The 15,000-nt window shown below is 38.8% G+C and overlaps 1 protein-coding gene across 1 annotated transcript in view; it reads right to left on the bottom strand.

Annotated features, from left to right (window-relative positions):
• The window catches only part of LOC109886962 (kalirin-like), a 74,134-nt gene that overhangs the window by 45,872 nt on the left and 13,262 nt on the right, over window positions 1-15,000 (bottom strand). The window contains 2 exon segments of the mRNA XM_031823940.1: window positions 233-463; window positions 1,549-1,680. Coding sequence (XP_031679800.1) covers window positions 233-463; window positions 1,549-1,680 — 363 coding nt within the window.

The raw sequence follows: 15,000 nt of genomic DNA, 5'->3' as shown, positions 1-15,000 counted from the left end.
TGAGGACGGAATAACAATGACATAGCTTTCTCTCTGTGTGTGTGTGTGTGTGTGTGTGTGTGTGTGTGTGTGTGTGTGTGTGTGTGTGTGTGTGTGTGTGTGTGTGTGTGTGTGTGTGTGTGTGTGTGTGTGTGTGTGTGAGAGTGTGTGTGTGTGCGTGTGTGTGTGTGTGTGTGTGTGTGTGTGTGTGTCCAACCCCCAGGTCAGTGACAGTGGTAAAGTGCTTCAGTACCTGCCGTACGTCCTGCTGGAACACACACAGCTGCAGACGCTGGTGTAGGCGGAGCTTGCGGTGTTGCCACGCCCCTTCAACATGCTGGTGACCCTGCATGACCTCGTGCAGAACTCCCATGATGCCGTGCGTTGCGGCTGTGAAGTCAGTGGTTGACGCTGGTAACCCAGACTCGTCAGGCTCCGCCGGACGCTGAAGCACTTCCAATAGGGCTTTACCACTCTCACTGACCTGGGGTTGGACACACACACACACACACACACACACACACACACATAAACACACACACATACACACACAAACACACACACACGCACACACATAGACAAACAGACACAAACAGACACACACACACAGACACACGAACGCACGCACACACACACACACACACACACATAAACACACACACATACACACACAAACACACACACACGCACACACATAGACAAACAGACACAAACAGACACACACACACAGACACACGAACGCACGCACGCACACACGCACGCACGCACACACACAGACAAACAGACAAACAAACACACACGCACGCACACACACACACACACATACACACACAGACACGCACACGCACACGCACACACACAGACAAACAAACACACACAGACACACACACACACCCATACACACGAATGCACGCACGCACACACACACACACACACGCACACACAGACAAACAGACACACACAGACACACACAGACACACACACACAGACACAAACATAGACAAACACACACAGACACAGACGGACACACAGACACCCAGACACACACAGACATACACACACACAGACACACACACAGACACAAACACACACACACAGACACACACAGATACACACACACACAGATACACACACACACACAATTAAATTAATGCACACAGGTAGAATATACAAGCACACAGAGTACATGAACACCAATAAACCATTTCTATCAACTAAATATATGCAAACAATTTACATAAATCATTAAACTGGATATAAACAAGTTCTATAAACATAAACACATACAGAGGTGATGTGAGTTTATGTACATCTGTACCAGTGGAAGCTGCTGAGGGGAGGACGGCTCATAATAATACCTGGAATGGACTGGGATTGACTGGAATGGTATCAAACACATCAAAACCAGGTGTTTAATAGCATTCCATTCACTACATTGAGGCCTATTGCTGTTAGCCATCCTCCCCTCAGCAGCCTCCACTGATCTTTACTAATTGTAAGTCTCTCTGGATAAGTGTCTGCTACGTTTAAAAAAAATGTAAATGCATGTGTGTGTGTGTGTGTGTGTACCTGTGTGTAGGCTGATGTTATCTCTTCGTAGAGCGTCTGGTGTTGTTGTATGGACGCCTCCAGCTCCGCCATCTCAGCCGGCAACGAGTCGTCAGCACACGACTCACACCAGCCCTCCACACGCCCCAGGAACTGAAACATAACACACACACGTTATATACATACCCACGTAATGTATACACACACACATTATATATACACACACACATTATATATACACACCCACGTTATATACACACACACATTATATATACACACACACGCTATATACACACACACATTATATATACACACACGTTATATATACACACACACGTTATATATAAACACACACGTTATATATACACACACATTATATATACACACACACATTATATATACACACACACGTTATATACATACACACACACGTTATATATACACACACACATTATATATACACACACGTTATATATACACACACACATTATATATACACACACACATTATATATACACACCCAAGTTATATACACACACACATTATATATACACACACACGCTATATACACACACACATTATAGATACACACACGTTATATATACACACACACTTTATATATACACACACGTTATATATACACAAACATTATATATACACACACACATTATATATACACACACACGTTATATACACACACACGTTATATACACACACACATGCTATATACACACACACATTATATATACACACACACATTATATATACACCACACACGTTATATATACACACACACGTTATATACACACACACACACGTTATATACACACACACATTATATACACACACACATTATATATACACACACATTATATATACACACACATTATATATACACACACACATTATATATACACACACACACGTTATATACACACACACATTATATATACACACACGTTATATATACACACACACATTATATATACACACACACGTTATATATACACACACATTATATATCACACACGTATATATACACACACACGTTATATATACACACACACGTTATATATACACACACATTATATATACACACACACACGTTATATACACACACACACGCTATATACAACACATTATATATACACACACACATTATATATACACACACACGTTATATATACACACACACGTTATATATACACACACGTTATATACACACACACATTATATATACACACACACGTTATATACACACACACGTTATATACACACACACACACACGCTATATACACACACACATTATATATATACACACACGTTATATATACACACACGTTATATATACACACACACACGTTATATATACACACACACATTATATATACACACACGTTATATATACACACACACGTTATATATAAACACACACACGTTATATACACACACACATTATATACACACACACGTTATATATACACACACACGTTATATACACACACACACACGTTATATATACACACACACATTTATATACACACACGTTATATATACACACACACGTTATATATAAACACACACACATTATATATAAACACACACACGCTATATACACACACACATTATATATACACACACACATTATATATACACACACGTTATATATACACACACACGTTATATACACCACACACGTTATATTACACACACACATTATATACACACACACATTATATATACACACACATTATATATACACACACACATTATATATTAACACACACATTATATATACACACACACGTTATATACACACACACACGTTATATATACACACACACATTATATATACACACACATTATATATACACACACACATTATATATACACACCCACGTTATACACACACACACATTATATATACACACACACACTATATACACACACATTATATATACACACACGTTATATATACACACACACGTTATATATACACCACACACGTTATATATACACACACATTATATATACACACACACATTATATATACACACACACGTATATACACACACACACGCTATATACACACACACATTATATATACACACACACGTTATATATACACACACACGTTATATATACACACACACGTTATATATACACACACACACTATATACACACACATTATATATACACACACGTTATATATACACACACACGTTATATATACACACACACATTATATATACACACACATTATATATACACACACACATATATATACACACCCACGTTATACACACACACACATTATATATACACACACACACTATATACACACACATATATATACACACACGTTATATATACACACACACGTTATATATACACACACACGTTATATATACACACACATTATATATACACACACACATTATATATACACACACACGTTATATACACACACACCGCTATATACACACACACATTATATATACACACACACATTATATATACACACACACGTTATATATACACACACACGTTATATATACACACACGTTATATTACACACACACATTATATATACACACACACGTTATTTACACACACACGTTATATACACACACACACACGCTATATACACACACACATTATATATACACACACACATTATATATACACACACACATTATATATACACACCCAAGTTATATACACACACACGCTATATACACACACACATTATATATACACACACGTTATATATACACACACACGTTATATATACACACACGTTATATATACACACACATTATATATACCCACACACATTATATATACACACACACATTATATATACACACACACGTTATATACACACACACGTTATATACACACACACACGCTATATACACACACACATTATTATACACACACACATTATATACACACACACATTATATATACACACACACGTTATATATACACACACACGTTATATATACACACACGGTTATATACACACACACATTATATATACACACACACGTTATACACACACACGTTATATACACACACACACACCACGCTATATACACACACACATTATATATACACACACACATTATATATACACACACACATTATATATACACACACACATTATATATACACACACACGTTATATACACACACACGTTATATACACACACACACGCTATATACACACACACATTATATATACACACACACATTATATACACACACACATTATATATACACACACACGTTATATATACACACACACGTTATATATACACACACGTTATATACACACACACATTATATATACACACACACGTTATACACACACACGTTATATACACACACACACACACGCTATATACACACACACATTATATATACACACCCAAGTTATATACACACACACATTATATATACACACACACGCTATATACACACACACATTATATATACACACACGTTATATATACACACACACGTTATATATACACACACACGTTATATATACACACACATTATATATACACACACACATTATATATACACACACACGTTATATACACACACACGTTATATACACACACACACACTATATACACCACACACATTATATATACACACACACATTATATATACACACACACGTTATATATACACACACACGTTATATACACACACACACGTTATATACACACACACATTATATACACACACACATTATATATACACACACATTATATATACACACACACATTATATATACACACACATTATATATACACACACACGTTATATACACACACACACACGTTATATATACACACACACATTATATATACACACACATTATATATACACACACACATTATATATACACACACACATTATATATACACACCACGTTATATACACACACACATTATATATACACACACACGTTATATATACACACCACATTATATATACACACACACATTATATATACACACACACGTTATACACACACACGTTATATACACACACACACACACGCTATATACACACACACATTATATATACACACACACATTATATATACACACACACATTATATATACACACACACATTATATATACACACCCAAGTTATATACACACACACATTATATATACACACACACGCTATATACACACACACATTATATATACACACACGTGTATATATACACACACACGTTATATATACACACACACACGTTATATATACACACACATTATATATACACACACACATTATATATACACACACGTTATATACACACACAACGTTATATACACACACACACGCTATATACACACACATTATATATACACACACACATTATATATACACACACACGTTATATACACACACACGTTATATACACACACACACGTTATATACACACACACATTATATACACACACACATTATATATACACACACATTATATATACACACACACATTATATATACACACACATTATATATACACACACACGTTATATACACACACACACACGTTATATATACACACACACATTATATATACACACACATTATATATACACACACACATTATATATACACACACACATTATATATACACACCCACGTTATATACACACACACATTATATATACACACACACGTTATATATACACACACATTATATATACACACACACATTATATATACACACACACGTTATATACACACACACACGCTATATACACACACACATTATATATACACAAACTGTTAGCTTGTCCCAAACGCTCACCGGACCCATATTTACTTTCTATCTCTTTTGACTTTTAATTAGTTTATACCTTCCGGAAACCTGCCTCACCCAATGTGATACGGAATCGCTATTATTTTTTTAATTTTTAGAACACACTCAAGAACCTCCAGAAGCTAACCAGCTAACTAGCTACAAGCTATTTAGTCATTGTTAGTTTTTTTTAACCTGGATAACACTCGCCAGTCCAGCTTCCCTGCCCCATCCACCGCTGCCCCCTGGACACTGATCTCTTGGCTACATAGCTGATGCACGCTGGACTGTCCATTAATCACGGTACTCCATTCTGCTTGTTTGTTTTATCTGTTGGCCCCGTTGCCTAGTCTACGCCATTTTACCTGCTGTTGTTGTGCTAGCTGATTAGCTGTTGTCTCACCTACTGTTTTAGCTAGCTTTCCCAATTCAACACCTGTGATTACTGTATGCCTCGCTGTATGTCTCTCTCAAATGTCAATATGCCTTTTATACTGTTGTTCAGGTTAGTTATCATTGTTTTAGTTCACAATGGAGCCCCTAGTTCCACTCTTCATGCCCCTGATAACTCCTTTGTCCCACCTCCCACACATGCGGTGACCTCACCCATTACTACCAGCATGTCCAGAGATACAACCTCTCTCATCATCACCCAGTGCCTGGGCTTACCTCCGCTGTACCCGCACCCCACCATACCCCTGTCTGCGCATTATGCCCTGAATATATTCTACCATGCCCAGAAACCTGCTCCTCTTATTCTCTGTCCCCAACGCTCTAGGCGACCAGTTTTGATAGCCTTTAGCCGCACCCTCATACTACTCCTTCTCTGTTCCGCGGGTGATGTGGAGGTAAACCCAGGCCCTGCATGTCCCCAGGCACCCTCATTTGTTGACTTCTGTGATCGAAAAAGCCTTGGTTTCATGCATGTCAACATCAGAAGCCTCCTCCCTAAGTTTGTTTTACTCACTGCTTTAGCACACTCTGCTAACCCTGATGTCCTTGCTGTGTCTGAATCCTGGCTCAGGAAGGCCACCAAAAATTCAGAGATTTCCATACCCAACTATAACATCTTCCGTCAAGATAGAACTGCCAAATTGGGAGGAGTTGCAGTTTACTGCAGAGATAGCCTGCAAAGTAATGTCATACTTTCCAGGTCCATACCCAAACAGTTCGAACTACTAATTTTGAAAATTACTCTCTCCAGAAATAAGTCTCTCACGGTTGCCGCCTGCTACCGACCCCCCTCAGCTCCCAGCTGTGCCCTGGACACCATTTGTGAATTGATCGCCCCCATCTAGCTTCAGAGTTTGTTCTGTTAGGTGACCTAAACTGGGATATGCTTAACACCCCGCCAGTCCTACAATCTAAGCTAGATGCCCTCAATCTCACACAAATCATCAAGGAACCCACCAGATACAACCCTAACTCTGTAAACAAGGGCACCCTCATAGACGTCATCCTGACCAACTGGCCCTCCAAATACACCTCCGCTGTCTACAACCAGGATCTCAGCGATCACTGCCTCATTGCCTGTATCCGCTACGGAGCCGCAGTCACGACCAGAAGCGAGTGTGTGGTGTGTGTGTGTGTGTGTGTGTGTGTGTGTGTGTGTGTGTGTGTGTGTGTGTGTGTGTGTGTGTGTGTGTGTGTGTGTGTGTGTGTGTGTGTGTGTGTGTGTGTGTGTGTGTAAAAGAACAGAGTGAGATAGAGAGGGAGAAAAAGAAGAGAGAACATTAATATTAATGTCCAAGTTCTCCTTTGTCGACACACACTAGCCAGCCAGCACACCTTGAGAAGCCAATTACCACTTTGTACAGCACATAAATAATCCTCCCTCTGCTCTCAGATATGGAACACCAACTTTGAAGTTTATGGAGCACAATTCGTTATTTACAGTGGGATTTACTGTCCATATGCACATTTTAATTACATTATTAAGACACTACGCTCATGTCTAAAATGGCACCCTATTCCCTATAAAGTGCACTACTTTGGACCATCGTCATAGGCTCTGGTAAAAAAGTAGTGCAATATATGGTGAATAGCGTGCCATCTGGGACTCAAATCCTTCTGGATAACGACCACCCCTCATCACTGTCAAACGCTCCCTAAAACACTTCTGTGAGCAGGCCTTTCTAATCGACCTGGCCCGGGTATCCTGGAAGGACATTGACCTCATCCCGTCAGTTGAGGATGCCTGGTCATTCTTTAAAAGTAACTTCCTCACCATTTTAGATAAGCATGCTCCGTTCAAAAAATGCAGAACTAAGAACAGATACAGCCCTTGGTTCACCCCAGACCTGACTGCCCTCGACCAGCACAAAAACATCCTGTGGCGGACTGCAATAGCATCGAATAGTCCCCGTGATATGCAACTGTTCAGGGAAGTCCGGAACCAATACACGCAGTCAGTCAGGAAAGCTAAGGCCAGCTTCTTCAGGCAGAAGTTTGCATCCTGTAGCTCCAACTCCAAAAAGTTCTGGGACACCGTGAAGTCCATGGAGAACAAGAGCACCTCCTCCCAGCTGCCCACTGCACTGAGGCTAGGTAACACGGTCACCACTGATAAATCCATGATTATCGAAAACTTCAATAAGCATTTCTCAACGGCTGGCCATGCCTTCCGCCTGGCTACTTCAACCTCGGCCAACAGCTCCGCCCCCCCCCGCAGCTCCTCGCCCAAGCCTCTCCAGGTTCTCCTTTAACCAAATCCAGATAGCAGATGTTCTGAAAGAGCTGCAAAACCTGGACCCGTACAAATCAGCTGGGCTTGACAATCTGGACCCTCTATTTCTGAAACTATCTGCCACCATTGTCGCAACCCCTATTACCAGCCTGTTCAACCTCTCTTTCATATCGTCTGAGATCCACAAGGATTGGAAAGCTGCCGCAGTCATCCCCCTCTTCAAAGGGGGAGACACCCTGGACCCAAACTGTTACAGACCTATATCCATCCTGCCCTGCCTATCTAAGGTCTTCGAAAGCCAAGTCAACAAACAGTTCACTGACCATCTCGAATCCCACCGCACCTTCTCCGCTGTGCAATCTGGTTTCCGAGCCGGTCATGGGTGCACCTCAGCCACACTCAAGGTACTCAACGATATCATAACCGCCATCGATAAAAGACAGTACTGTGCAGCCGTCTTCATCGACCTTGCCAAGGCTTTCGACTCTGTCAATCACCATATTCTTATCGGCAGACTCAGGAGCCTCGGTTTTTCGGATGACTGCCTTGCCTGGTTCACCAATTACTTTGCAGACAGAGTTCAGTGCGTCAAATCAGAGGGCATGCTGTCTGGTCCTCTGGCAGTCTCTATGGGGGTGCCACAGGGTTCAATTCTCGGGCCGACTCTTTTCTCTGTGTATATCAATGATGTTGCTCTTGCTGCGGGCGATTCCCTGATCCACCTCTACGCAGACGACACCATTCTATATACTTTCGGCCCGTCTTTGGACACTGTGCTATCTAACCTCCAAACAAGCTTCAATGCCATACAACACTCCTTCCGTGGCCTCCAACTGCTCTTAAACGCTAGTAAAACCAAATGCATGCTTTTCAACCGTTCGCTGCCTGCACCCGCATGCCCGACTAGCATCACCACTCTGGATGGTTCCGACCTAGAATATGTGGACGTCTATAAGTACCTAGGTGTCTGGCTAGACTGCAAACTCTCCTTCCAGACTCATATCAAACATCTCCAATCGAAAATCAAATCAAGAGTCGGCTTTCTATTCCGCAACAAAGCCTCCTTCACTCACGCCGCCAAGCTTACCCTAGTAAAACTGACTATCCTACCGATACTCGACTTCGGCGATGTCATCTACAAAATGGCTTCCAACACTCTACTCAGCAAACTGGATGCAGTCTATCACAGTGCCATCCGTTTTGTCACTAAAGCACCTTATACCACCCACCACTGCGACTTGTATGCTCTAGTCGGCTGGCCCTCGCTACATATTCGTCGCCAGACCCACTGGCTCCAGGTCATCTACAAGTCCATGCTAGGTAAAGCTCCGCCTTATCTCAGCTCACTGGTCACAATGGCAACACCCATCCGTAGCACGCGCTCCAGCAGGTGTATCTCACTGATCATCCCTAAAGCCAACACCTCATTTGGCCGCCTTTCGTTCCAGTACTCTGCTGCCTGTGACTGGAACGAATTGCAAAAATCGCTGAAGTTGGAGACCTTTATCTCCCTCACCAACTTCAAACATCAGCTATCTGAGCAGCTAACCGATCGCTGCAGCTGTACATAGTCTATTGGTAAATAGCCCACCCTTTTTCACCTACCTCATCCCCATACTGTTTTTATTTATTTACTTTTCTGCTCTTTTGCACACCAATATCTCTACCTGTACATGACCATCTGATCATTCATCACTCCAGTGTTAATCTGCAAAATTGTAATTATTTGCCTACCTCCTCATGCCTTTTGCACACATTGTATATAGACTCCCCCTTTGGTTTCTACTGTGTTATTGACTTGTTAATTGTTTACTCCATGTGTAACTCTTTGTTGTCTGCTCACACTGCTATGCTTTATCTTGGCCAGGTCGCAGTTGCAAATGAGAACTTGTTCTCAACTAGCCTACCTGGTTAAATAAAGGTGTTCTCAACTAGCCTACCTGGTTAAATAAAGGTGAAAAAAAAATATATATATATATATATACACACACACACACATTATATATACACACACACGTTATATACACACACACACGTTATATATACACACACACATTATATATACACACACACATTATATATACACACACACGTTATATACACACACACACGTTATATATACACACACACATTATATATACACACACGTTATATATACACACACACATTATATATACACACACACATTATATATACACACCCACGTTATATACACACACACATTATATATACACACACACACTATATACACACACATTATATATACACACACGTTATATATACACACACACGTTATATATACACACACACGTTATATATACACACACATTATATATACACACACACATTATATATACACACACACGTTATATACACACACACACGCTATATACACACACACATTATATATACACACACACATTATATATACACACACACGTTATATATACACACACACGTTATATATACACACACGTTATATACACACACACATTATATATACACACACACGTTATATACACACACACGTTATATACACACACACACACACATGCTATATACACACACATTATATATATACACACACGTTATATATACACACACGTTATATATAGACACACACACACGTTATATACACACACACACATTATATATACACACACGTTATATATAAACACACACACGTTATATACACACACACACGTTATATATACACACACACATTATATATACACACACGTTATATATACACACACACGTTATATATAAACACACACACATTATACACACACACACACATTATATATAAACACACACACGTTATATATACACACATTATATACACACACACACGTTATATATACACACACACGTTATATACACACACACGTTATATATAAACACACACATTATATATACACACACACACGTTATATATACACACACATTATATATACACACACACTATATATAAACAAACACATTATATATACACACACGTTATATACACACACATGTTATATACACACACATTATATATACACACACATTATATACACACACACATTATATATACACACATTATATATATACACATGTTATATACACACACACGTTATATACACACACACATTATATACACACACACATTATATATACACACACACATTATATATACACACACATTATATATACACACAAGTTATATATACACACACACGTTATATACACACACACGTTATATACACACACACACGTTATATACACACACACATTATATATACACAAACACATTATATACACACGCACACATTATATACACACACACGTTATATATACACACACGTTATATATACACACACACGTTATATATACACACACACGATATATACACACACACGTTATATATATACACACATGTTATATATACACACACGTTATATACACACACACATTATATATACACACACATTATATATACACACACATTATATATACACACACGTTATATACACACACGTTATATACACACACATTATATATACACACACACGTTATATACACACACACATTATATACACACACACATTATATATACACACACACATTATATATACACACACATTATATATACACACAAGTTATATATACACACACACGTTATATACACACACACACGTTATATACACACACACATTATATACACACGCACACATTATATACACACACACGTTATATATACACACACGTTATATATACACACACACGTTATATATACACACACACGATATATACACACACACGTTATATATATACACACATGTTATATACACACACATTATATATACACACACGTTATATACACACACATTATATATACACACACATTATATATACACACACACGTTATATATACACACACACATTATATATACACACACACATTATATATACACACACACATTATATATAAACACACGTTATATACACACACATTATATATACACACACACATTATATATACACACACACGTTATATATACACACATTATATATACACACATTATATACACACACACGTTATATACACACATGTTATATATACACACACGTTATATACACACACATTAGATATACACACACATTATATATAAACACACACATTATATACACACACACATTATATAAACACAGTCCTCTGGCAGTCTCTATGGGGGTGCCACAGGGTTCAATTCTTGGGCCGACTCTTTTCTCTGTATATATCAATGATGTTGCTCTTGCTGCGGGCGATTCCCTGATCCACCTCTACGCAGACGACACCATTCTATATACTTCCGGCCCGTCCTTGGACACTGTGCTATCTAACCTCCAAACGAGCTTCAATGCCATACAACACTCCTTCCGTGGCCTCCAACTGCTCTTAAACGCTAGTAAAACCAAATGCATGCTTTTCAACCGTTCGCTGCCTGCACCCGCATCACCACCCTGGATGGTTCCGACCTTGAATATGTGGACGTCTATAAGTACCTAGGTGTCTGGCTAGACTGTAAACTCTCCTTCCAGACTCATATCAAACATCTCCAATCGAAAATCTAATCTAGAGTCGGCTTTCTACTCCGCAACAAAGCCTCCTTCACTCACGCCGCCAAACTTACCCTAGTAAAACTGATTAACCTACCGATCCTCGACTTCGGCGATGTCATCTACAAAATTGCTTCCAACACTCTACTCAGCAAACTGGATGCAGTTTATCACAGTGCCATCCGTTTTGTCACTAAAGCACCTTATACCACCCACCACTGCGACCTGTATGCTCTAGTCGGCTGGCCCTCGCTACATATTCGTCGCCAGACCCACTGGCTCCAGGTCATCTACAAGTCCATGCTAGGTAAAGCTCCGCCTTATCTCAGTTCACTGGTCACGATGGCAACACCCACCCGTAGCACGCGCTCCAGCAGGTGTATCTCACTGATCATCCCTAAAGCCAGCACCTCATTTGGCCGCCTTTCGTTCCAGTTCTCTGCTGCCTGTGACTGGAACGAATTGCAAAAATGGCTGAAGTTGGAGACTTTTATCTCCCTCACCAACTTCAAACATCTGCTATCTGAGCAGCTAACCGATCGCTGCAGCTGTACATAGTCTATCGGTAAATAGCCCACCCATTTTTACCTACCTCATCCCCATACTGTTTTTATTTATTTACTTTTCTGCTCTTTTGCACACCAATATCTCTGTACATGACCATCTGATAATTTATCACTCCAGTGTTAATCTGCTAAATTGTAATTATTTGCCTACCTCGTCATGCCTTTTGCACACAATGTATATAGACTCTCTTTTTTTTCTACTGTGTTATATACACACACGTTATATACACACACACTATATACACACACACACGTTATATACACAGACACACACATTATATACACACACACTATATACACACACACGTTATATACACACACACACACATTATATACACACACGTTATATATACACACACACGTTATATATACACACACACATTATATATACACACACATTATATATATACACACACGTTATATACACACACACACGTTATATACACACACACACGTTATATACACACACACTATATACACACACACGTTATATACACACACACGTTATATATACACACACATTATATATACACACACGTTATATATACACACACATTATATATACACACACGTTATATATACACACACATTATATATACACACAAGTTATATATACACACACATTATATATACACACAAGTTATATATACACACACGTTATATATACACACACATTATATATACACACACATTATATATACACACACATTATATATACACACACATTATATATACACACACATTATATATACACACACATTATATATACACACACGTTATATATACACACACAT

The sequence above is a fragment of the Oncorhynchus kisutch genome, linkage group LG5 (genome assembly GCF_002021735.2).
Source record: "Oncorhynchus kisutch isolate 150728-3 linkage group LG5, Okis_V2, whole genome shotgun sequence".
Taxonomy (NCBI): Eukaryota; Metazoa; Chordata; class Actinopteri; order Salmoniformes; family Salmonidae; genus Oncorhynchus; species Oncorhynchus kisutch.
The sequence above is the reverse complement of the archived record's forward strand: the minus strand, read 5'-3'. Positions and strand labels throughout refer to the sequence as shown.